This window comes from Rosa chinensis, chromosome 7 (assembly GCF_002994745.2).
Source record: "Rosa chinensis cultivar Old Blush chromosome 7, RchiOBHm-V2, whole genome shotgun sequence".
In the NCBI taxonomy this organism is placed as follows: Eukaryota; Viridiplantae; Streptophyta; class Magnoliopsida; order Rosales; family Rosaceae; genus Rosa; species Rosa chinensis.
Window position 1 is genome coordinate 42,575,305 of NC_037094.1, and position 26,413 is coordinate 42,601,717.

The 26,413-nt window shown below is 35.6% G+C and overlaps 1 protein-coding gene across 2 annotated transcripts; it reads right to left on the reverse strand.

The window, feature by feature from the left end:
• Positions 1-773: 773 nt before the first annotated feature.
• Positions 774-25,933, reverse strand: LOC112175965 (UDP-glucose:glycoprotein glucosyltransferase). Of its 2 annotated transcripts, XR_002926724.2 has the most exons (38): positions 25,568-25,933; positions 24,224-24,670; positions 23,975-24,128; positions 22,994-23,165; positions 21,485-21,558; positions 19,371-19,467; positions 19,123-19,235; positions 18,872-18,987; positions 17,058-17,115; positions 16,155-16,307; positions 15,858-15,956; positions 15,604-15,741; positions 15,093-15,161; positions 12,238-12,323; positions 11,943-12,105; positions 11,357-11,491; positions 11,175-11,274; positions 11,001-11,095; positions 10,753-10,865; positions 10,465-10,675; positions 10,010-10,078; positions 9,735-9,880; positions 8,817-8,918; positions 7,984-8,131; positions 7,233-7,289; positions 7,012-7,142; positions 6,838-6,926; positions 6,367-6,716; positions 6,183-6,272; positions 4,705-4,769; positions 3,581-3,683; positions 3,321-3,479; positions 3,093-3,233; positions 2,894-2,937; positions 2,359-2,473; positions 1,593-1,745; positions 1,102-1,370; positions 774-1,065 (listed from the first exon to the last, which is right to left on the reverse strand). XR_002926724.2 is itself a non-coding variant. In XM_024313707.2 (37 exons), exons 1-37 carry the CDS (start codon positions 25,717-25,719, stop codon positions 1,200-1,202), a joined length of 4,878 nt encoding a protein of 1,625 aa, XP_024169475.1. In that variant the 5' UTR covers positions 25,720-25,933; the 3' UTR covers positions 774-1,199. The 2 variants fall into 2 exon arrangements, 1 of the variants encoding a protein (XP_024169475.1); XM_024313707.2 differs by having other exon boundaries at positions 774-1,370.
• Between the last annotated feature and the right edge of the window lie 480 nt (positions 25,934-26,413).

A 26,413-nucleotide genomic window follows, 5' to 3' on the forward strand; every position in this document is an offset into this window, starting at 1 on the left:
CATTTTAATTTGTGGTGTGAATCATCACATCAAATGCCCGCCGTAAATGTTGTTTTAAAATATAAAAAACTATATATATTATATAAAAAATCCAAAATTTACATCGATATATATAATCAAAACCAACATTTTATAGCAATACAACTGTACTCGTGCACGCCTTAGGCAAAGGTTTAGGAAGCAAAGAACGCTGAGAACAAGAGACTTTAATAGAACTTCGAACAAATTTGAAGCCATCTAATAACTACATGAGAGGGATTTAAAGTAGTTTAGTTTTTTTCTTGAACCATACCTGCCTCTGCTTTGGAGAAACCATGCTTTAAGCTCTTCTCTGCTAGTTGTATCCTCAACTCTAGGACTGTGTTTTATAACACTACAGTTCCAGACGATATCACTGCTAGTAGATTGATTACGAGTAAGATTCTATACCTATAGGCTTTGGCACTAGTGCTGGTTGATTCCTCTCCCAATGTTTTGGTCCAAATATGCATAGGGGTTTGGGTTGTGTTTCAGACTTCTCTAATTGCGTCGCATAAACATCTGTAGGTGAGTTATACGCTTTACTATTTTGGTCTTGGTCAAAGTAACGTACAGATCAAGTCGTGCCACAGTGCTAAGCATTAGTGCAATTTGAAGCTGGTAAAAGAGGGTTTCCCTTGGGTTGATTAATGCAAATCAGCTATTAAAGCAAACTCCATAGTATAGCTCAGTGAGAGCTAGCCGTATACTGATTTGATCAAAAGAAATGCATGGAAATAGTCTAAATTACCGCATTGATGCAATAACGTCCATCTAAAAATGAGACCCTCTTATTTAGTCTCAAAAATATTTAAGTTTACAAAATTTGCTGTACTCTTGATAGAAATGACCATATGAGATCAATTTACTCCAAAGTTCTGTTCTAGGTTCATCTTCGGCCTAATAAGCATGAACTAGTCTAGTAGCTAAAGAGCAATACAATGAAGTGCCCAGAAAGGATATAACTTAATTTGAAAACCACATTTCGACCTGGACGGTAGTCTCATGCTCTTGCTGCCAACAAAGATGAGCCAAAATCTCGTTTAGAATACAGGATCAGTGTATAAAGGCAGTCACCTTGAGCCCTTGAGGTCAAATCATGTTAAAGTGTACCCTGCTACCCTAGGTCTTTTCAATAATTGCTCTATTTTAATTGACGCACACTGTAGGCTATTAAATATTCACAACTCTGCCTTAGATTCCAGGTCTGGTGGGCTGTCCATCACTGATCCTGATTGATTAGGATCTGGTGGAGGTTCTTGGATTGCGACCTCATCACCTAAGATTTTCGCAGTGAACTGCCTAGCCTCCAAATCAAGATCTGGCCACTCAGAAACTATTCTTCTGGCACCCTGCATCAAAACAAGACACAACATTCGACATTAAAAAATGGAAAAAGAAAAGGACAATGAAAATAAGGCAGGTCAGTTTACTCAGTATGACGGTTGCTCTTTTTTTATTTTTATGTCAAAGCAGAAATAACCGCCTTAAGTATGACGGATGCATTTACTCAGTGACACAAAAATAAAAGTACAAATAATAATGAAACACAAACCAAAGGAAGCCAGATCTACCTGGAGCTTGGGTTCCTTTGTCATTGGGTTGTTGCAAAGATCTATGGTTTTTGCTTTGGCTTTTGTGGCATTACCACACCATGACTCACACCACAGCCATTCTTGTGGTAATGAAAATATGGGCACTGTATGTTGAGCATAGTTTGGAAGATCCTGAAACACAAATCATGGCATTTAGCATAATGCATGATGAAATAGAAGTGTGCATGTAAAAAGAATACGCCTTGGACACCAGTCATTGGATCAGCACAAAACCTGGAAAATAATGACTCGTAGCATGAATTCCCCAAAGGAAAATAGGTTTCTCATTGCCTTCTCAAGGGGGGATAAAAAAATTATTAAAAAAAAAAAAAATATATATATATATATATATATATATATATATCCTATTTTTTTTCTGTTTGAAAAGTTTCTCCAGAACCCACACTTCTCCATGCAGCACCCAACTTCTGGTTGCCTCTAATTCTGATTGCCTAACAGCCCACCCCACATGAATGCTATCATAGGATAACATACTCACCTTGCGAAATTGATCTATTGCTTTACAATGCAAAGAAAATAGAATTCATTGACTAGACAAAGACCTACAGAAGTAAACTGACTCTAGTTTCACATAATTATTGCCTCATAAATGCAAAGAAAAATAGAACGCATGACGCATCCCTCATACAAACATACTGATTCTAGTTTCATGTGCATCATAAGAGTAATTAAATGCATCACATTGCAATCATAGTAATTGGGCATCATGAGCTTAACTACTTGCCTGATCCAAATTTGATAGACTATTTGGGTCCTTGCTAAGAGTCTCATAGAAAACTCTCAGATTATCTCCTGCTGCAGTCTCTCGAAATTTCTTCAAATCAACGACATACAAAGCACTGCAAAAGATCAACCAATCAACTTCACAGGTTTAGCCCCCACTTAGGATATATAGAATAATGTTTCAGTTACGGAACTATATGCTTTTGTGCAGATTGATGAAAGTAGTACAATTTATCATGGTAGATTAGGTTAGAAGTTTATAATTGCAAACTCCCAATACAATCAGATTTCCAAATGTTGAGCCTTCTGGTGTTAAGATTGCGGAAGGAATGAATAGCAAAACAAAAAAGTGCAGATTTAATTGATTAAAAAATGATACAATATAAGAACTGACCAAGTGGTCGAGAATAAAGGAAAGCACCAGAAAAATCAACTTGAATCAGCAACTAGGGCTCATACTTCACAATACCCACCATAAGAAAACAATACCACCAATATGTCTTATTTTGAATAGTCTCAATGAAAGCACAACTGACCTTATATGATAAGATCTCCCCCGTAAATGTTCTTTCCAGAAACCCTGTTCCAACAAAAAAATTGACATAAAAAACAAGCAAGAACAATGAATCATAAGCAAGGAAAACTAATTATGTACAAACAATGGATATGTTGTGGGACAATGCATAAAAGTTGATGAAATGAAGAAAGGAAGAAAAAGCCTTTATCGGTAAGTACTTGTCTCCAAAACCGATATCCATCCATATCCTTGTTGTTGTCACAGAAAGGAGTATATGCCAGAGGTCTTCCTTTTATATCCATGTCATAGAGTTCTCCCATGTCTGCCCTGACGATCTGATCTGCATCAACAAAGATGACCTGCATGTATTTGCACATGTCAATTATCAATCATATCACATATAGATGAAAAAGCAACAAAGCTGACAAACTATAAAATTCTAATACCTTTTCTAACGAAAGGGGGAATATAACATCAAGGAACAAAATTTTATAGGCCCAAATAATTCGTTGCTTTTCTTTTTGCTTGTGCAACCATGTAGGCCACTTGTAGGTGATCAGCTGATACTCAAAGCCATATTCATAAGCCATATGTGGAATCACATCCTGTACCATTTTAATGACCAAACTTCCATGTTAAGCAATCTCATTTCTTCTCGATAAATAATAGAAAATCATGATAAATGTACAACTTAAAAACTTCCTACCTTGAACTGAGGAGAGAGATAGTTCTTTATGAACCAGAATTTAACTGGACGACGGGTGTTCTTCAAGACACTTAAAATCATGATTTTCAAAAACCGTTCGTATCTGGCAAAATATAGCATAATAAAGATATGATAAGGTTCCGTACATCATGATAAGATTTGCATACATGTTTTTTTTTATAAAAAAAAGGTTTTGAAATGAGGCAGAAGAAACTATCAGACCATAAGGATGGAGATGAAGATTATGATCGTGAATATTCAATATTAAATTATTGTTAGACCAAAATAATTAATAAATATTTTACATACAATAATATTACTTAATTGTTTGGTCCAGGTAGTTTGGGTCATTTTCACTTTAGGTCCTGTAGTTTCAGTTATGACAATTTCAATGCTGTAGTTTGCTAAATCACACCATCAAACAACATCATTTAATGAAATTTAAAAGTTAGTGAGTTGAAGATATAGGATGAGATGATAATCTCTAGTCTCTTTCATCATGAAAGATGAGCATTGCGATATGATGATTCACATGCGCAACCAATTCTACACAATGATGATTCACAGGACATTTTCAGTATTGCTTAACTGGTAATGCAGATACCTGAACAAGAACATTCAGTGACTTAATTAATCCAGTAATATTCTCCACAACTATGACATTTAGACCATCTGTAGACTACTTTCAATTCTTTTTTTTTTTTTTTCTTAGTACAACTTATAACTGTACATAGCCATCTGTAAATTACTTAGTCCATAACTTAATATTAAATTTTGGGCACACTCCCCATTTTATAATCCACTCTCTTGTTCCATTTTTGGTTGTACTTCTTATAAAGGTACAAAATTTAAGTTACTAAATACAAATCTTCAAATTACGAAAAATGGAAAGAGGGAGTGTGGATTGTAAACTATGGAGTGTAAATTTCACTTCCCTAAATTTTCCATATCCACATATAACACAACTGTTTATAATCAAAACAATTATGTGAAAGTTACCATGGACTTTATTATGTACCACATCAAGTCTATAAAAGGAATGACTTTATTATGTACCACATCAAGTCAATAAAAGGAATGACAAGGAAGATAAGCAGATAAAAAGATAAATAACAAAGACTTACAGGTGTCCAGAAGCAATAGAAAAAATATTTATTGTTTTTCCATGGCGCCCACCTTTTCCTTTCTCCTAAGTAGGGAAAAATGCAAGGTTGTCATTATCCAAAATCAGATTCGATGAGCAGTCATAAAAAAAATAATAAATATATATATATATATATAAAATAAATAAATAAAACCCAGACTAATTCGAAGTATTCAACTAAAAGACAGTAGCTCACACAATAAATTAAACAATCACTAGACAATAGAGTGATGTAAAGTTATACAAACAATAGCACAAGAGTAAGATGAGAATTTGAGGAAACCATAACAAAATACACTTTGCTACATGACAGGATGAAAAGAATATTGACAATTAAAATATGATAATGCATTTTTTATTTCAAGAAGACAAATTCACAGTCCACTAAATCATATCTATATTTTTTAATTAAAGGCATGATCACGCACAAGTCAAATTGTGAATTTTTATAGTTCACTATAATCAATAGATCAGACAGAGGTGGAGAATATTTTGGGAGAGAAGAAAGGTATATTTTGGTAGATGTGCTGATCAATTTTTGGGTCGAGAAAAGCTAGGAGTGCTTTTGGTGATGTTAAGGGAGAACACGAGGATCATATTAGGGAAGGATGGAAAAGTATTGAGGGTATCTTCAGGATTTGGGACAGATCTTTCACTGCTATACTTTTAGATTGGAGCTTCAATGTCTTAAAGCTAGCTAGCTACAGGAAGCAAAACATAACAAAGGAGATTACAACAAATTAGGCTAAGAAAAGAGGTGAACCCTAGGCCAAAAGATAAACCTCAATTAAGAATTTTTCAATCCAAGCAATTAAACCAACTAAGAAATTATTTTGATTGGAAGACTTGAAAATCCATTTGAATTTGACCAACTGTCAATAACAGAACACTGTAATGGATTACAATTTATCCTAAAAGTCCCTTCTCAGCGTGTAAGCTTTATTAAACTGTAAGAGGAACCTTAAATCTAACACATGGTGAATTTCAGTTTGTCCACAAAATAGAAATTTTAACCATTTAAGCCTTGAAGGATGGACAAGTATACTATATACTATTACTACTCACCGATGAAGTACTATCACTGTTTTGAGTGCTCACTAACATAACAAAGGAGACTACAACAATTAGGCTAAGAAAAGAGGTGAACCCTAGGCCAAAAGATAAACCTCAACTAAGACTTTGTCCATCCAAGCATTTAAACCAACTAAAAATTTGTTTTGATTGGAAGACTTGAAAATCCATTTGAATTTGACCAACTGTCAATAACAGAATACTGTAATGGATTACAATTTATCCTAAAAGTCCCTTCTCAGCGTGTATGCTTTATTAAACTGTAAGAGGAAGCTTAAATCTAACACATGGTGAATTTCAGTTTGTCCACAAAATATAAATTTTAACCCTTATGTTAATTTAAGCCTTGAAGGATGGACAAGTATGCTATATACTATTACTACTCACCGATAAAGTACTTTCACTCTGTTTTGAGTGCTCACTGCCACCAATTAAACCAGAAGCCCATTTTATAAAGTTGGAGTTCCAGCTACTTCCCTACACAAGTATAGAGACACGCACTCACAGATAAATTTATCACTATGAAAGTAGGAACTAGAACAATAATTCTAATTTGATAATAAGCACTCACCTCGGTAGCATCCTGTGTCTTGTCATTAACATCAGAAAGCAGCAATTTTTCATGCTCCTTTCCCTTTTTCTTTACTACTTCCAGGTGAACTACTCTACCCCGCAGATCATTAATGGTGATGCGTTTTGATAATGTTTTGCTCTCACTTCCATCACCATCCTCTTTTAAAACATAAAGCTCAGAACTTCTTCCTGGAGCAAGTTGTAGGTACCAAACACCAGGAGAGACTTTCATTTGCCAATAACCCAGATTGGCCATCACAAGAGTATCAACCAAATGGGGTGCACTCTTGGTACCAATAATTAACTGAAGGCCTCTGGGCGGATCATGATCTTTCTCAGAACAATGACCTGGTTAAGATTTCGAGTCAGTACATATGACAACATAATAAGTAATTCCCCATCACTAATTGGAGGAAAAATTCACGGTAGTGGCAAGCTACAACTTCCTCCCAAGAAAGCAAAATCATACCCGTCAAAACAAGAGCTTCAAGTTCAAAAACAGCTTGTAATGTTCTTGTCTCACCAAGATTCTCAAGCAAAATATTATCCAAGTCATGCCTGTGTATTAGAAAAGAATTCAGAAAAGCGCAAGTGAAAAAAATGAAGTCCAAAACATGATTTGGATCAAGGATAAAAAAATTACACTGCAATAACAGGCTCAACAAGCCATGGATCAGGAACATCAAGATTCATAGTGAGGGTTTTGGACAGTGGCATGTTTGCAAAAAAGGCTTTTGGCCCATTTACTGTGTAGTCAGTGCTGCTGAAGTCATCCTGCAAATATGACACAACTGAGAGTCTGAGATGAGGAGCAGATTAATGGAGACAATATTTTTGCTTGTAAGAATTAGTCATCTGGCATACCACTGTCGGTACTACATATCTGTAGTAATTCTTCAGAGGAAGATCAACAAGAGAACTCTGCAGAATACAAATGTTAGGTCACTGAGGATATTTACAGTACTGTATTAGGAAGAGCAACATATTATTAAACCAAATCTGAACAACAACAACAACAACAAAAACAGTATCAGTTGTAAAAATTAAATGATGCCAGAAGCCAAGTTTAAATTACATTTAATGAGTTCATCCAATTACTAAGCACAACATAATTAAGATGTAGCATCAAACTCACATTTGGATAATTATTAATGGCATCGTCAATCTATTATGATTCATTAATATCTGTTTGGTACATCAACTCGAATATCGGTTTCTAGTCATATTTCGCAGATGACGTGGATGTTGACCCTACTAGTTAGGAAGCCTAAACCATCTATAACACTGATTCAGATTAAAGTGGTGATTGTTGGTGGTGAGACTGGTAACATAAATTTGAATCCCTAAATCTTTACCCATACCAGACATATACAGCATATCAGACATGCAGGCATCTATGTTTGGACGCAAAAAGTTGAAAAATAGAAAGAATAATCTAACAAGGCAAAAAAATCTGCCGTAAGGAAATTTGTGTTGTCCTTGTAGAAAACTTGATTTGTGACTAGATAGCAATAAAGAATTTGAAAAGAACAATAGCAGAGATTGTAGAAATAAAACAAATACATAATTTAGAGACATATATAAATGGAAAAGACTACGGAGCATTCTGCCTCACCAACGGATTTAATACAATTCTCATGCTAGGCTGAACATATTTCCATAGAACCCGAAGAATTGATGATAGCTTCTGGCCAGATGGACTTAAAGGATCAATAACTGCATCTATATGGATACTAGAATTTTCATTGTTCAGAACGATGGCACTGAAAAAGAAAATGAAAACAAGGAGTGCAAGTTAAAACAGATTATAACACTATGATTCATGTATTGAAAATGCATTACATTTGTACCCTACACAAAGTATAATACTAGAAATGAAATAAACAGGTATGGAGCAGTAACAATTGGATGCTTCATTAGATTTCTGGTTTCAAAACAATTTTTTATTTGTTAGAAAGTACAATAACAGGACATCTTTTAAGTTTTTTCATTAGTAAAGATTTCACAGTTCATTAAAATAATTTTACCAACGATTTTTCCTCTAGGACATAATTTTTTTTTATGACTTTAGGATATAATTTGATAGACAAAAAAAAAATATCCATTAGTTTATAAGGTATCCAACAGATAAAAATGTGCAATTATAATTGATTGCATTAAATAATTGTACCTAATCTGTACCCAAAAAAAAAATCCAATTATCAGGGAACAGACAAGTCAACAAACAGTAATATTGATTTATGATAATTGATAAGCAAACAGATAACATATATATATATACACACACACACACACATATACACACACAGCTTTAAGAATAAAAAGTCAAATTATATTTCAAAATGTTTACAGAATTCTGGAAACAATACTATAATGGAGCTGTATAGTTGTTATTCGCCTGTAAATAAATCTCCTTAAAAGAAAAAAGTCAAAATACCCACTGTTTACCTATATTCTGCATTCAAAACCTCAAAGCGTGCACCTTCAGAACTTCGATCCCGCATAGCCATTGAAGAAGACACAAACATGATAGTATCACTAATGAATTTGCTGTAAACACCATTGTAAAAGTCACCATTAGTCATAAAAAAAATAAAGAAAACTTTTTGGATGGGAACATACTTATACAATCACATAAAATCAAAGCCAGAATAATATGATAAATCACAATTATAATTCTATATCATATGTTTAGCGAGAATATACTAAAATTGTTTTGTAGGAGCCAATACTGGAGAACTTGGGCCTGGAGTTCAGAAAATCTAGCCCAATACTTGTGTAGTTTTTATTACAGGCCAATTTTTACCACTTATTTTTCTTCATATATTTGTCTACAATTTTCCAAAAAAAAAGGCATTAGCTTCAGATGATGGAATGAAGATAGTGGAAAGATATAAGCAAAACAGCTATCCCTTCTGTTCATACTATCATTATGACAGAGGAAAAATTCTCACTAAGCACAAGTAACTTTGCAATTAGAAACATTATCAGTCACCCCTAGAGACCCTAGTTAGTCCCACTGACTGGTAATTTTGAATTCATGTAATTGCAATTTTGCATCAGACAAAATTCAAGGACAAAGACAAATTGAAGACGCCCTGTACTGACATTTAACACCTCATACTGAGTCCATATAATATTCAGCCCTAACTAGATTATGAACCCAAACCCAGGGGCACAATCCAAATGCACAGAAATCAAGTAGAAAACCATTGTAGATGTACGACTCATTTTCCACAGTTATAAAGTTGACTATATTAAAAACTTAAAACGTACAGCTGTTTTAAGATGTCAGTAGAGCAAAACTCTACACCTAAAGAAAATAACTTTTTCATGGCAGAAACTAAGCTAATAACATTAACAAACCTTGTCAGTGTGTCTGGATCCACATGCTGCCACTTCACTTCTTCTATTATTTCAACAATATGCTTTATTCTCTGTGTAAACTCCAGAGACTCAAGAAGATTTAAATCATGGCTCAACAGTGTGCTCTCCTCATTTACAACCGTTACCTGCCGGACAAATAGGCAGAGAAATATATTATCATGTAAACAGATACCAAATCTATCTTCTTAGTATATATAGAGATAAATAAATTAATAAGATTTCAACTGAGTATGAAGTTCATAGATAAGGCTCACCCGTCCGTTAGTAATGACTGCATTAACACCAGAATCAAGGCCAAGTTGCCTATATAAAAACTGTGCCACCTGAAGGCCACCATAAACAGTCATAAGAACATTTTCGCTAAGATCAGCAATACCAATGTCAGCATTGAAAGAGTAATATGATCAATTATTAATTAAGAACTCACAGGGCACAAGCCTTATGTCCTCCCCGTTATATCTTTCTATGACTATTAATAATAATCTCATGCGTGGGGATGAACCTCCCAGCTAGGCTGGGTTCCAAACCCCTTTCAAAAAAAAAAAAAAAAAAAAAAACTTGCAATTTCTGACAAGACAAAAAATAGAATTTTAATAAAAAATACACACGCACAAGAAATAGAAAGAAAACCAATCACAAGACACAAATAAAAGTATGCTCTAGATTGCTAAGATAAAAAAAACAGAGCACAAATATAATGAAATTTTACCTTATTCAACTGTTTTCTCAATTTGTCAGCAGAAAAGTCCGAAAGAGCTGATTTATATGCCTTTGATGATAATCCATTTGTCTCAGCCAATTCAGAAACTTTATCTATGAATGCTTGAGTGCTCTCCGCACCTTCAGACGGTGCAAGCATGTGATTATGTTCAACCAAGGAGCACACCTGATCCAAGAAAAGTAACACATCCTTCTTGTGGCTGCATAACAGCACTTCAAATCAGCATATATGCAGTCATTGACGTATAACCCATAAAGCTTTCATAAACATACACACCTGTGCAATGATGCAGTGATTTGAAATACTTCAACAAAAAGGAGACTAGAAAGATCAGCACCCTGATTGACACCGAAAAGCACTCCTACTCGAGCCCTATTAGACCCTTCAATCTACAGTAAAGTGGATTTCAATAAACACAACAAAAATAACAATATGAGGATGGTGCATATGGGAAAATGATGATAGAAAAGAATTGATATTTAATTTAACCGAGTACTAGATCAGTATCACAATCCAAAACTTACCAAATAGTGTAAGGCTTCATGAAGCAGCTTCATCCCTTTCTTTGATGCAACATCAACCACTAGAAGATGAGTCACAGGCTTCAAATCATCCACAGCTGGGAGGAATCAAATACATCACATGTCAGGATTACCTGAGGGAACTTGTGGAATAAACTAGGGTTAAAACCAGCTTACTTTCGGGGGAATGCAAATAACCAATATCATTGAAGACACCTTCCCCTCCAAGAACAGATGTGCACAGAGATGTGAACCTTGGTTTTCCACCGGCAATAATCTATAGGGAAGAACACATGTTAACCCAGAAAGATGTACCATCATGACACTAACCAAAGCCGTCTCCTGATGAAAACATTCACCTGTGGATTATAGCGAGTGGTACCACTTTCTGACAAAAACTTGTCAAGAACATTTGTTTGAGAATTTATATGGCCATAGTATACTTGCTCCTGTATTCTGGGCATCTCATCGTTCATGGAATTTATAAGAGCCTCCTAATCAATGTAAACCAGAGAGGCTTTTAGTTTATGAAACTACACGCTAAATAATGACTACATTCTAACTGACTAAAAACAATATGGAGTGCAATGTCTGATATTAAACAAAAAATTTAAACTAAATGTGAAGAAATTTAAGATCTTAGGTACATTTCATTTTAAGTTTGTTCCTTTAAAGTCTAAATCATGAAATCTTATATCCCATATCACAAGAGATTACTGTGTCCAATATATCTATCAGAAATTCAGATGAGCTCAGTAATCATCTAAGCCTCATGATCTATTGTCTGATGCAGTTCCAGGAGCCAATTCATGGGACCACTTATAGATCTTCCCTCCCAGGACAATCCCCTCATTCGGACCAAGTTTGGGTGATGATCATTCTACTTCAAATCCTTACATAGGGGGAAAAAATGACAATATAAACTAAAAATATCTGAAAAAACACCTCACTAGAATCCAACACGAGTCCATTCATCAGCAAACTGCACTGCAGCTTAGCCAAGCCCAGCTTAAAGACAAACATGGTGCTTTCATGTGCAAGTTCCTTGTAAGTTTGCTCCTTCTGCAGCTTCAGCAGTATGCCTTGAGGCGGAGATTTTACCTTTGGTCTACAAAAGGAGAACAACAACATATTTCAGCTCAGCTAGAAATAACAATGACGAATACATATAGTATATATTATAGGAAATCCTCACAAACGTACATGTACAGCCATAATATATTTTTCAATAAACACTTACAATACTGTTTCTACAAATGCTCCTTCTACATAGTGCATTTCAAGATCATCAGCCGAACCATCAGACTCAACCCGCAATTTATTTATCTGCCATGCGTAAAGAGTCAACTAGAGTGATCTCATTTAGACAAAAATTAAGACTTATAAATGAGTCTAAATTACCATGGAAATATGCCACTGTACAACCGGCAGCATTATTTTACAATAACATCACTAGAGAAATATAACCACCTGAAATCATCTATATTACACGAACCTCAAGAAATGTTTATGTGGCACTTACTAATATTAAGTTCTCTCTCCAAATGAGTAACATGAGGCTTATATATATTTTTTTTAGAAGACACAGCTTTTTATTAAAAAAGCAAAAATCGAGATACAGGGAGGAGGCGGACAAGGAGTCCGCTTTAATGATCTAAAGAGGGCAGCCAGGGCTATAGGCCTAGCATCTCATCTAATAATACTAATCAAGGCATAGGGGCTTATACTACAGCTGCTTGCCAGTTAAGTATAATGGAAGAGAGATTACAATCCTTGAATTCCTTAGAAATAGAAACCCAGAAGGATGCCCAGAACTTGACTCTCTCCCACAGGTCTTCCTTCTCCACCCCTCCATAGTTTTCAAATAATCTTTTATTTCTTTCCATCCAGACCACCCAAACTACAGCTAGCACCCCACAACCCCAAAGGGTTCTGGCCTTTTTACCTTTACCAAACGCTATGGGGTTTTCTCTTAGCAAGTCACTTCTCTCTAATGGAGTCGTCCAGTCCACTCTTGCCTCCCTAAATAATTTTTTCCATAAGAAATTAGCCACTTCACAATGCACGAAGACATGATCAGCACTTTCCCCTTGAGCTTTGCATAAAATGCACCAGTGAGGAGAAAAACAACTTCCCGGTCTTCCCCTTTGAAGAACATCACATGTATTCGTCTTCCCCAGTACCACAAGCCATCCCAAAATCTTCACCTTAGTAGGGACCTTGACCTTCCAAATAAACTTTGCAGGAGCAAAAACTGGATCTGATCCACCACTAATTAAGAAACTATGGAAAGATTTGCAAGAGAATTTCCCATTAGGCTCAAGCTTCCACTTCCTTTCATCTGGTTTGGACTCCACTAATCGGACATTTTTTAGCTTAACCATCAGCGAGGCAAACTCCTCAATCTCTTGATCATTTAAGTTTCTTCTGAACCCAAAGTCCCAGCTCATCGGAAAAATGAGAGGGATAGCTAACCTTTCCACTGAATAATTGGTGTGTCTGGATAGTCTGAACAACCTTGGAAAGTAGAATTTTAAGGGTTGATCCTCCAGCCAAGAGTCTTCCCAGAACCTCACTCTTTTTCCATTGCCTACAATTAGTTTATGAGAGAGAGAATATTGGCTTATTCCTGCTGAAATATCCTTCCAAGGACTTCTACTTGATCCACCCAAAATTGGCTTTATGTGCCACCCATTCACATCATATCCATATTTGCTCCTTAATACAGCATGCCATAAGGACTCTCTCTCCAAAGGAAATCTCCAAAGGCATTTCCCTAGGAAAGACTTACTTTTTGCTATTAGATTCCCGATTCCCAGCCCTCCTCTTTCTTTGCTTTTCAACACTATCTCCCAACGAACTAGATGGTTCTTCTTACCCTCTCCGACTCCATCCCAGAAAAAAAAATTCAGAAGAGATTCTAATCTCTTTGCCACTCCCACCGGAATGTGGAATAGAGATAAATAGTATGTTGGGAGGCTGCTTAGAACTGCTTGAATCAATGTCAGCCTACTGCCTCTCGACAAAAAAGCTTTTTTCCAACCCTCTAGTCTCTTCTCAATTTTCTCTACAACTGGGTTCCAAAATGAAGCTTGCTTTGGGTTACCACCTAAGGGAAGGCCCAGGTATTTCATAGGCCAAACTCCAATCTCACAGCCTTGTACATCAGCCATCCTTTCTAATCTCCCAGCCTCAGTATTTATTCCAACTACGGAGCATTTTGATTTATTGATTTTCAGCCCTGAAAACAAACAGAAACTTTCTAGGACCATGTTTAAATTATTCCAATTCTGGTCATCATCCCTCAAAAAGAAAATTGTATCATCAGCGAATTGCAGATGGGTGATTTCAACCTCTTCCCTCCCGACTACCAGGCCTTCAATTAGTCTACATTCTCTTGCTCTCTCCATAAGTCTATCCAGGACATCCACCACTAGGGTAAAAAGAAAAGGTGATAAGGGGTCACATGAAGCTTATATATTTTGACTATCATTACTTCCCAGCTACTGCTTTTCTTTCACTTCGCTACTTTCAATATACTTTCTACCTTATATTACACTTGATTGCATTATTGTGTATGACAATTCTGTGTCTGCGAGCAAAACTTTCTTAGGGATTACTTTACTTTATAACTTTGTACTTAATTGATCATATTTCAAAGCATGTCATTGAGTACTTTTCAACGTAATCATGGATTGTCTCCTGCCAACTTTTCTACCTTTTTTCTGTTCATCCATTTAGGTTTGATTAAAGAAAGACCTTTATCTATTGTAGCATACTTGAAGGTACATCATCATGAGGAAAAGGAACACATTGTCCTTGACGTGAACTCTTTGAGACATTCTTGTTATTACTAAATAATAACTTTTTGATCTTGATATATATCAGCTTCATTTCAGGTGCAATTATTACTTTTATTTTCAATTTTTGGACATAACAAATTTTGTTGATCACAAACAATGGTACAATAAAAGAGGAAAAGAGGTCCCCAACAGATAAACAGCAAAAGACAAAAAGCTGCACCAAATGCAATTTTTTGGGTGTACATAATAATATTCTGGCGGTAAATATGACTGAAGCAAGGGACACACTTACATTGCTCAAAAATTGGAAAGCTGTTTGAATTCCATGATTTTCCTTGATATAAATAAAGAGGCGTATTATCTGCAAAAGAAAGTTTATGTTTACAATTCATTTACAACTTTGCCGACAGTATTTTGAAGAAGCTGCTGCATGACATTCTGTATGATGAGTTAACAAATGGAAATAGAGAAGGTGGCTGATGTGTTATATGAAATTAAGAATGTAAAACAATTGTTGGTGGACGTCCTAACAGTTAAGCTTTTGGGACTGTTAAAAACCAATAAACTTTATCACTATATAAAAGCAGGATATCCTTTTCAAATCTCCGCAATTGCATCAGCCCATTATAAGTTGAATTTCAAATGTCAGGCTCAACCAACAGAGAAAGACCAGAATACAAAATAATTACTGGCCCAAATCCTAATAGCTACAGCTTTCAGTGAAGAATGTACAGCAGCAAAATTTATCAAACTGCATATAATATAGAATGAAAAATAACAAGAGGATTAAGGAAGAAAATTACCAGGTTGGATATATCCTCCTCAATTTTACTATCATCACTGCTAGTTTCAATTTGCTTGATCAACTTCGAAGAGTACAGTACAACCCCAAATCTCATGGGAAAGTTATTCTCATACAAAGAAATAAGCATATCAATAGACTGCAAGATTTTAACAACATAAAACCATCAGAACAAGTATCAGTAGCAAGATAATATGAAACAGGAAAACTAGCTCAAATAATTGTTGGCAAAGAAACTCAAAGGCTATAACTTGCCTCAAGACCACAAACAGTTGATGGATCAATAACAGAAACAGCATGGAAAAGGTTTTTGCGTATATAACGTAGCTGTCCAGGGAACACTGGCATCAAAATCTACAAAAGAAACAAATAGAATAAGTAGAAATCAAGAAATCATCGACATATGATGCAATCCAAATAATAGATGTATACATATTATTTAGATATGATTCAGATTTCCTTACACAGAAGGCCAGTGTGTGTAAAGAAAGTGAGAGACAGAAGCAGAGAGAGAGAGAGAGAGACAGAGACAGAGATAAACAATATACCCACCTCATTAAGATTGCTCCTCCAACGCTTATACATAGCATCTTCTTCCAAGTTATTTAAATAATGAACATGATTTGAGCGAAAATCTACACGCAACATATTAGATTCTGGAGGAGGCAGAGTTGACAGGAGTTTCCGTACAGTGCTATGAGGTATCTGCAATAGTTGATGGTATCAATCTTTACACGCAACCAATTTATGATAGAATATATTGAATAAATTTGATTAAAGCTTTATATATCGAATTCAAAAGTAGGCTTCGATTGAATAGATGACAGTTGATGACACTATCGGGTGAAATCCTTGATTCAATATTCTAATAAGAGCGGGAATAATCACAGCCCTATAGCTACAACGTTTTCAAGCAAAATACTTAGGTTTCAACAACACCAAAAAACTAAGAAAGAAGGGATCCGTGGCAAAACAATTAACAACAAAATATACCTAAACAATGGAGACAAGTGAAAAAAGAATCAGGAGAGTTAATGACCGTGTCTGGTGAAATTCTTAATTGAACACCTTAATTTAGATCTGCCGGTGAACGCACTTAATCAGAGCCCTAGAGCTACAACCTCTCTATTCAGTTAGTTAAAGGAATGAAAAAGAACAGAAAAACGAAGGAAACTTTTTTAACAAAGAAATGGTGGCCAAGCAGAAAATAAAGTACCCCAAAGAAATAGGGAATTTTTTTTTTCTTTAAGAAAGATGTCTAATCCTCATTCCTCACAAAAGAAGTTTATGCCGTTATATTGAGTTTTATCCCAAATATCAAGACAACGTGCAAAAGTACTCGTGACAGCATTTCATTTGATGGAAACGAACAGAGGAATGTCATAGCTTGTCCACATATTAACCTATCATCTATTATATTCAAGCTGAACATAGCTAAGAGTGAAAGACATTCACCTTCAACTTTGAAAAGTGATCAGCCAATAATAAATCCTGATGGACCAAGTCAACCAACCTATAAAAATATTAAAGAAATGTACTGTTAGAACTTGAACAGATTAAGTTGAGCATTATACTTGCAGTAACTCAATGATCATTGAATGATAAATAAAATGTGACAGAAGTAAAGCCAGACACGTAAATCACAACTGAAGCGCACTCTTCCAGATAAGTCAAACTTAAAACCATTTTCAATCAAGCATTGGCAGCAAAAGTGATAAACGATATTCAATTTTACAAGAATGGATCGCTTTCTCAAGATGTTTGACAATTTATAGCAAACAATTGTAAAAGGAACAACAGTATTAGCAACAAGAATATCAAAATACAGCCAAGCCAATTATCCTAAAAGATAGCAGCCTCCGGATGCAAGTTTAGAGGGAAGAAAGAGAAGTCTCTGAATGATAACACCAATAAGTACAAAGGGAGCCCAAAGTTTAGCCTTATCCCACAGGAAATCCATTATATCCCCATAACTACCTATAAAGATTCAACTTTTCCTATCTGACCAGAAAACAGACAACAGAGAACCTCTACAATACGCCTTCAACTCCAACTTCAAAGGCACAAAACTCTATAAGAAATAAAGAAAAACAAGACGATGGCATTACCCAACTCAATCCAGCAACCTAAAGACAGCTTACTTTTAACCGTCCAAATATTGTCATTGGTAAGAATCCTCGAAGTAGAACCTTTGAAACCAAACATAGAATCTCATAACATTCTAGAAATAGCACAAGAAAAAATATATATATCGTCCAGCATTGGGGTTATCTTTGTTGCACTGCGATTCCCAATCTCCTAAGTGAAAAGTATTTCTGACCAAGCGGCTTTACCTTCTTTACACTAAAAGGCATTATAGTCTATCATCTATTATGTTAGATTGAAAAGCAATCGTAGTCTAGGGTCTTTGTCTAGGCTAATTGCTAGCTTAATTTTCCGTGGACTCATCTATTATGTTAGATTGAAAAGCAATCGTAGTCTAGGGTCTTTGTCTAGGCTAATTGCTAGCTTAATTTGCCGTGGACTCCTTCCTTGTCCACCTTGCTGATAGGCTTTTCTTGTAATAAAAGCTGTTTCTTTCCCAAATATATATATATATATATATATAACCACATGATTCCATAAAAGATTACATAACTTTACGCATTTTGTATTTGCATGTACATAAATACAAAATCATTTTTGCCTAAAATACTCGAATATTTTGTTAGTTTTCCAACTCAATAAAGAACTAACACTAATTTCATATATCAGCTTAATATATTTATGTATACATGTATCTAATCTAATATTTCAAACAGATTTATTTAATTAATAATTGTGCCCTCACTTGATTACTATTTTATTGTCATATTCATCAACTGTACAAGGAATTTCTTATTGAGGAGATATTTGAAATGGAAACCCGACATGAGAAAAGTGCCTTAAGATCAGCAGACGAATGAATGACAAATTCAAGTAAAACAAAACCACCGGATACCATTCTTGAACAAGCACATACGATGAGGCATTACGTGAAATTAATGTGATAAGATTGCAGATGAAGGTACGTGTTTTAATATACTAAGATAAACAAATAAAGCAACTGAATAAATCTATCATTTAATTAGTAAAGCCAGAAATATTGGTCAAGATGAGAAATCCTAGGAAAATTGGTAATGACGAGAAGTATCAACATAGGTAAGAATGTGTGAGATTTAAACTACAACAACCTCCCATGTTCTACAGTGAAAGAATGAAAAGAAATTCAGTAAGAGAAAAGGTATTACAGATAAAGGTCAATATCTTCAATATTGACTAAAGCACCATTCAGAGCCATCAAGGACTTTCCAGGTGGAATCATTCTCTGGTTTGCAGTAATTTCATCTTTAACTGAATCATTGAGCTGCCAAGCATAAGGTCAGTTAATTCAAGACAACAGAAAAGAAACTCCTTACAGTAAAACAGACTTACAGGAAATGAGGAAAAAACAGCTAGTTTCCACTTCATATCAAATTCAAATTGTACAAAGATACTTTACCTTCATGCGAGATAAGGAAGAGACAACACTGGGAAAGTTTTGATTAATTTCTTGCATTGACTGCAGAGGATCAGTGGCATGCACTATCCTCTGTGCAGTTTGATGTCCTAAATCTGTGGAAAAGTCTATATTTAGCCTTCTGTAGTTTAGTAAGCATTGAAAGTATAAATAGCAAAGTCTATCATTTACCCGTCTATAATTCATTAATCATTAAAATTGTCAATAGTAAAGTTTTAAATTGCAGATACCTTTTAGTTCCCAAACATCAAGTGTATCAGATACTGTTGATGACAAAAGATAATCCCTAAAAGCCATTATCTCTGATGTGAGTTCAGGTTTACGCTCCTGCAGGTGGAAAGACGGATACTATCATCATTTAGGTACGGTGACAAACTGGAAGTTCTGACCTTCAGAAACAATCATTGCAAGTGTTACCAAATTTCATTGACTACCATCGACATAGATAATAATAGCATCAGATCACGAGAAGCGGGTTGGCACAACTCAGAAGGATCAAATCAACTCAACAAAATTTCAACGCTTGCAAATACAAGCGTCTTCCATTAACCCTTCAGTTTGTCTAATATACAATCTTCATAGGACAACAGAACCAACTTTGATAGCCTTCAGAATTTTCTAAAGGTACCTAGCTCCTAACATTTTTGTTGTATTACTTCTGACTACTCTGTAATATAACATAATTTTATTTAAGGGTACAATGCTTTTATAACAGAACTAATTTTCTTGCTGAAGTATGCCAATTGAATGAATCTGTTTACTATGGTAGAAGGCATGTGACATCCCATTATCTTCACTCACACTACAAAGTGTTTCAAAAGAGTTTTTATAACTGATTTTCTAGGAATGACCAAGTTCTTTTTCACTCCCTTTTTGTACTTCTGTTGACCACACCACAAGGGATTCAGTAAGGGAAAATAAAAAGAAGTATGCTCAAAATTGATTTGACTAAAGTTATCCCTTCCCTTGATATAAAGTCCAAGGCTTTATTCCAACCCACCAACCTCCTTTCCACCTTTCTAACACAGGATCTCAAAAGCTTACTGCCCAAGGATTACCTCCAAGAGGCATTCCCAAATAATTCCATGGCCAACTCCCGAACTTACATCCACAAAATAGATGACAACCCCTCCATTCTACCTTCCTTCAGAGTCCATACCCCAGCCACACAACACTGCACTTGGGCTAACTGGTTTTCAGCAGTACTCTAATGAAAATCTCAGTGTGCCATATGAAAAGAATCATGTGCTGTACTTTTTCGGAGAAAAAAGTATCATGTTCTGTATTTCGTCCATATCTTTTAGCAAAAATCAAAATTTAAGCCGTGGCATTTCTAGTTCATTTTCATTGGGACACAAACGAGAACTATACCCACCCACCCAGAAAATCTAAGAGACAAGCTAGTGACCATATATCCAATTAAAGAAACACAAAGGAATCAGTAAGATAGAAAAATAGACTATCTTTTTTTTATAAGAAACAAATTTTACTGATGAAAATGAGATTACTAAGAAGTGGGGCTAGACTTCCACAGAGAAGAACTTCTAGATACACCAACAAAATCAACACACACAGAAGGAAGAGACACCAAGCAGAAGTTCAAGAGAATTAATAAATTGTTGCACTCCAATCAAAATGAATGGCAGTAAAGGAGCCCATAGAGTGGACACTGCTAGTTAAGATGTCAAACTCATCCCCCCTCACATTCTCAAATATTCTTTTGCTGCACTCCATCCACATGATACAAAACACTGCCATTATAGCACATCTCCCAATAATAAAACCAGAGTTCAGAGTAAAAACACCACAAAAGGAACGGATAATAAAACCTGAATATTATAAAACTATTCCATATGTACCAGCCTATTAATCAGAACCAAATATAGAGCCCTGCTCCCTTAATAATTTGTTGCACTTCAATCGAATTGAATAGCAAAACAGTAGCTATTCCTAAAAACCAAGAGATTGAAGCCCATAAAGCTGCCCATAAACAGACACTACCCAATAAGAAGTCAAATTCATCTTCCCTGAGCCCGACAGTCTCAAAAAAAAAAAAAATCTTTTCTCTCCATTATAAGGATCCAAGATACCACCATCAGCAAAGCTCCCAAGAATAAAATAAGAGTTTGGAGTAAACACAAGACCAAAAAAAACATAGAATTAAGCTCGAATATTATAATGCCATGCATTTCAACTAGTGGCAGCCTATTAATCAGAAACCAAATAAATAATCCTACCTCCTTACGTTCAATCCACAAATGGTATTATAGAATCCATGAATAACTGCTGCATTTATATTTGTACACAAAGACATAATGTAAACTATGTATTAAGGATGACAAACCAGAATTTTAGAGAATATAAACCCTCTGACTTCTTGGCTAAGATCTTCAGTCCGAGGATCTTCTAACGTGACACCTGCAACTCAAACCTCACACATATGAGAGGACTTTTCGTTTCTGGCAATACAAAAACAGGATAACATGAAGATAGGGGAAGAGAAAAATAATATACAAGTAAGGCATACTTAGTACTGAATTCAAACACTTCTAGCCTAAACCTGAATCTTTTCATTTGACTCAAGTTCATTCCAGGCATTTGGAGTCCTAGTTGATGAGCCAGCTATACAAGATATACGATTACTTCAAGCTACATTGTGGAACCGAGCTTGCTGTAATGTGTAATGTGTAATGTGTTCCCTACGTTTGTTTTTGCATTGTCCATACGCATGGGAATTATTGTGGCAATTAAATTAAGCTGTTGGAAATTTTTTTAATGCAAATGGGTTCTCTTCTTAGAGAATTTTTTTTTTTTTTTTCTTTTTGGCTTGTTTCAATCCTACGCTATTACAATCCAAGGATTCACATTTCCCGACATAGACCCAAAAGATGCTGTGATCCATTTTTCTTTTCCTCAAAGACTTTTGGATCCTAATAAAAAGCTAGGATTTAAATTGGGTTAAATTCATTTCACCTCCCTGAACTTTACATCTAAAATTGTTTGTGACCCCAAACTTCTAATTTGATCAGATATGCCCTTATACTCTCCAATTTGGTTAATTACAGCCACTAATTTGACAATTACTCAATGAATTGCTGACGTGGCGATTCCAATAAGACCAAATTAGCCTAGGCCATGTAAATGGTGTGTTTCTTGCATGACCCAATGCCAAAAACTAGTTTGTGTGGGCTCGCCACGTCAACAACTCATGAAGAAGTTGGCGGCTTAGATTTATAATTGATCAAATCTGAGAGTACAAGTGATCAAATTAGAAGCCAAGGGAGGGCAAACAGTTTAGGTGTAAAGTACAACGACGTGAAATGATTACAAAATTCAAGCAAACATACACATTCAACCAGCAACACATCTAGATCCTTTTTCAATATAGCCAATTCATCCACTCTAGACTAGTTGTGAAATTCTCAAAGCAGAATACTTTGTTCTCTGTAAAAGTTCAAGAACCTTGCACAACTGTACTAACAGTACTGACAAAAATAGACATTTATTGAGAATAAAACTGAGATTTTATTAAAAATAATAAGCCACAGGATATCAAGGACAAGAAATCCCCGACAACCTAAAAGAACTCAAGACTAACAGGAACTTATCATGACACTACAGCTTTCCTGAGAAAAAAATAACGTATAACTAAGGTTTCCCTAAGCTGAACTAAGACACTCGTCCAATAAAATAAGTCTGACAGAAATTTCATACAGAAATAGAGATAGAAAGACGAAGACCATTTTCACGGTTGCAAAAGATCGGAACCAACTTCAAAAACAGAATGCAAACTTTGACTAAGGTTTGAGCAAAAATTTGTAATTAAAGCCACAGCTAGAATCATCCATCTTACCTTTCTTTATTGCACTATCATCCATGGCCTTATATTCCATGTTCTTCAAAGCAAGTTCAACTCCATAACCACCCAAGTTTAACGAATCTTTTGTACCAACAGCACCACAACGGTCAATCTCTGCTTCGCAGCCAGAAGGTAATACTTGCCTAACCACATACTTAACATTACCCTAGAAATTTTTAGGACAATATATTAGCAAATATTTGTATAAATAAATTAAACAATTTAAGAAACAAAATAACATATGTATGACATAGGGTAAATCCTGCATGCAACTCTCACCCCATAAACATATATTTCAAAAAAAAAAAAAGCATATACCAAAACATTTGGATATAAAACAAAACAGGAGAACAGAAAAGACAGAACCGGTACGGAGCAGATAAACATAACAACATGCTGCGAACTAGGTGATATCAGCAGTACATCACACTTTTAACTATCCTATAAAGAAGGAAAAGATACAGTAGAGCATATCTACACATATCACCCCCATGTTTACCACCTGTATCTAGGCATTATGTATTTCAAATGAGTATCATATGACTAACAGATATAAATCTTAAACTGAAAAAGTTTGTTCAAGAAAAGTAAATTCAGTCATGCATGTGTATAATGTGTTACTCCTATAATGGCATCACTTCTGAAATCTGCAATATGCTTGAGAGCATAAATGAATGGTCCAAACATAAAAAGAGAGCTAATAAGGATTGCACACATATAAACTAAACAATATATGCAGCTTGACATAGAGGAAAACTTCCTAAAGCATCCAGGATAACTTTCACTTCAAAATGCCTAGAAACTAATGGCCACCCACTCTACCTCCACTAGTGTATTCCTGTCTTATAATATGATTGATTCCCATTCCTAGACTTCTAGCATCCATTGTTTCAATTCAAAGACAAATGAATTATAATATATTATGATTGTTCACTCGAGCGCCTAGGAGGGGATAAAGTATCTAAGATGGTGTACCTCTTTTGCAGCTTCAACTAGGGTGACATGAAACTCCCTAAAGCACTCAGTTCCAAGAGCTCCATAAAGAACAGCAACTGGACTTCCAACAATTGAATCAAAGTGGATGTGGTCAAATTCGAAGAGTTCAGGCTGCTGAAATGAATCCCTAGAACTGAAAACCAAGAAATATAAATTTAAGGAGATGTAGAAGTATGGAAATTCAGAGAGAGAGAGAGAATAAGACAAAAGGAAAGAGCAAATTCTTACGAATCTCTAGGACTGTTAAGCCAACTTTTTAAGTCTACAGCATCAAAGAACAGAGCGTCTCCAGTATCCACCCAACAACATTTTCCATTAGGACTTCTTGGGTTTAGACCAACATTCAAAGGATCTGACTTTTGACTTTCCAAGTGGTCATTTGTTTCTGAATTTCCGCTGGTATTTCTTGAATTAGTTTCATCAACTGGTGGGAAAGATGAAAGAGACTCTTCAGCTAATTGCCGGTAAAGCACCAATCTTGGGGATGCAGATCTCAATGTAAGAGAGAATTCAAATAAAGAAGCCAATGGTTCACTCAAAATAGAGAGCCCATGTTTCAAAATTTTTTTTAGGCAACCCTTAGCATTATAAGAATCAAGATCATCCTTATCAGTATGATGCCAGATGTCAACGAATTCCCAAAAATGATCTTTCTGTTCTCTAGATAGCAATTCACTGCATAAGAAAAGAAAAAAGAAATGGAAACATGATAGCTTGTTAGAAGCCAATATATAATATGAAAATAATTAAAAACACTACAGGAAACGAGTTTCCTGTTTTCAAGTAGGCACTCCAACTCCAGATTCAAGCTTATCTGTAGTACAGTGATCTATGTCTTTGTCTTTTTTTTTTTTTTTTTTTAGTTACAGGGAGGCCTAAAAAGGCCAAAAACCAAAAGACAGAAAAAAAAATAGCCAAGAAGGCTCCGGGAACCCTTCTGAATCTAGAGATATCGTCTAAATCATCCAGACAAGCCTGAGTAGCATAACTAGGAGGGTCTTCCATGAGATGAACACCATAATCAACTACAATGATCTATGTCTTTCTCATGCACAAATAAAGCCTTTGTATATCTAATGGATGTGAGTCTGTTCTAAACAATCACAATAACAATGATATAGACAGATTTTGGGGGAGAAGGCCCTACCAAGCCTTCAAGTGATAGCCAATTTTTACATCATCGGTCCTACAAATTGTGACAGTTTAGGGTGTTGGGGTGTGATTGTCTAGATAATGGAAAGTTGGCTACAGTTCAGTCCAAAATGGCACCTGTGTGTGCGACTTTCGCAAGAAGCAGACTCAGCTATGATAAAATGATATCTCTAAACTCAAAAACCAAGCTCAAAGTTATGCCTCTTATGTAGATATGGACACCGAAAGGGAATTATCATCCGTATTATGTTGCAGTGATTTTGCATATGGTTATGAAAAACAAAATCTGATGGAGCTAAGAGCAGAGAGCCAATGCTAGTTTCTCATCACAAACAAATTCACGTAAGAAAAGAAAATGAAGCTCCGCAATCAAGAAATAGTATAAGAGTTAATTGAAAGAGAGATGCATATCATACATACCCAGCTTCTAGGAGCAATGGAGTGGGGGACCACTTGGCCCGAACGGCGACCTGCACATTCTTGGGCCTCCGATTCAGAGCTGAAACCGAGACCGAAAGCGAGCCAACCAAACAAATCAAGATGATAATACCACAAAACGCACGGCTCCCCATTTCAGTTTGAGATTCGGATCCTTCAGAGATCCAACATGGTGCCTGCGTATCTATTTAGGTTTTGGGGTGAGAGAGATGAGAGCGATGACTGAACTGAAGAAGACGAAGACGGGAGAGAGAGAGAGAGTGTGGGAGGGAGACTGGTTTCTATTGGTCTTCGCCGTGTAGAGTGCTCAGTTCCAATTTTTATTTTCTTTTTCTTTTTCGTTTTCTTTTTTTTTTTTTTGGTTACAATAGGAGCCCACAAAGGCTCAAACAACAAGAAAGAAAAAAAACTAAGGAATAGCAGTATTCCCAGTCTTTCTAAGTCTAGAAACCCCCTCAAGATCATCCAGGAAGGCATGCACAGCATGAACAGGAGGATCCTCAAATGTGATAAGACCAGGAGCATGCTCAATACTCATTTTGGCTAAGGCATCAGCTGTCATGTTGCACTCTCTAAAGATATGACTGATTCTAGAATTGTCCAAGGTTGAAAAGAAATGATGACAGCCATCAATGAGAGAACCAAGGGGGTGCAGAGATAAGTCAGACCTTTGCAAAAGATTGATAAGAATGGTAGAATCAGACTCAATTTCCAGATTGGAGATGAGCAGATTCCTAGCAATCTTGAGACCATAGTACAGCCCCCAAGCTTCCGCGTCTAGAATAGCACCAATACCAAGATTAATCTGGAAGCCAATAATCCAATTGC

Coding starts and splice junctions, on each gene's coding strand:
- LOC112175965 (XM_024313707.2), bottom strand. CDS start 25,719: ATGGGGAGCCGTGCGTTTTGTGGTATTATCATCTTGATTTGTTTGGTT. Junction 15,957..16,154: donor GGAGGAGCAATCTTAATGAG/GTGGGTATATTG, acceptor TTTCTTTTGTAG/ATTTTGATGCCAGTGTTCCC. Junction 2,938..3,092: donor GATATCGGTTTTGGAGACAA/GTACTTACCGAT, acceptor TTGTTGGAACAG/GGTTTCTGGAAAGAACATTT.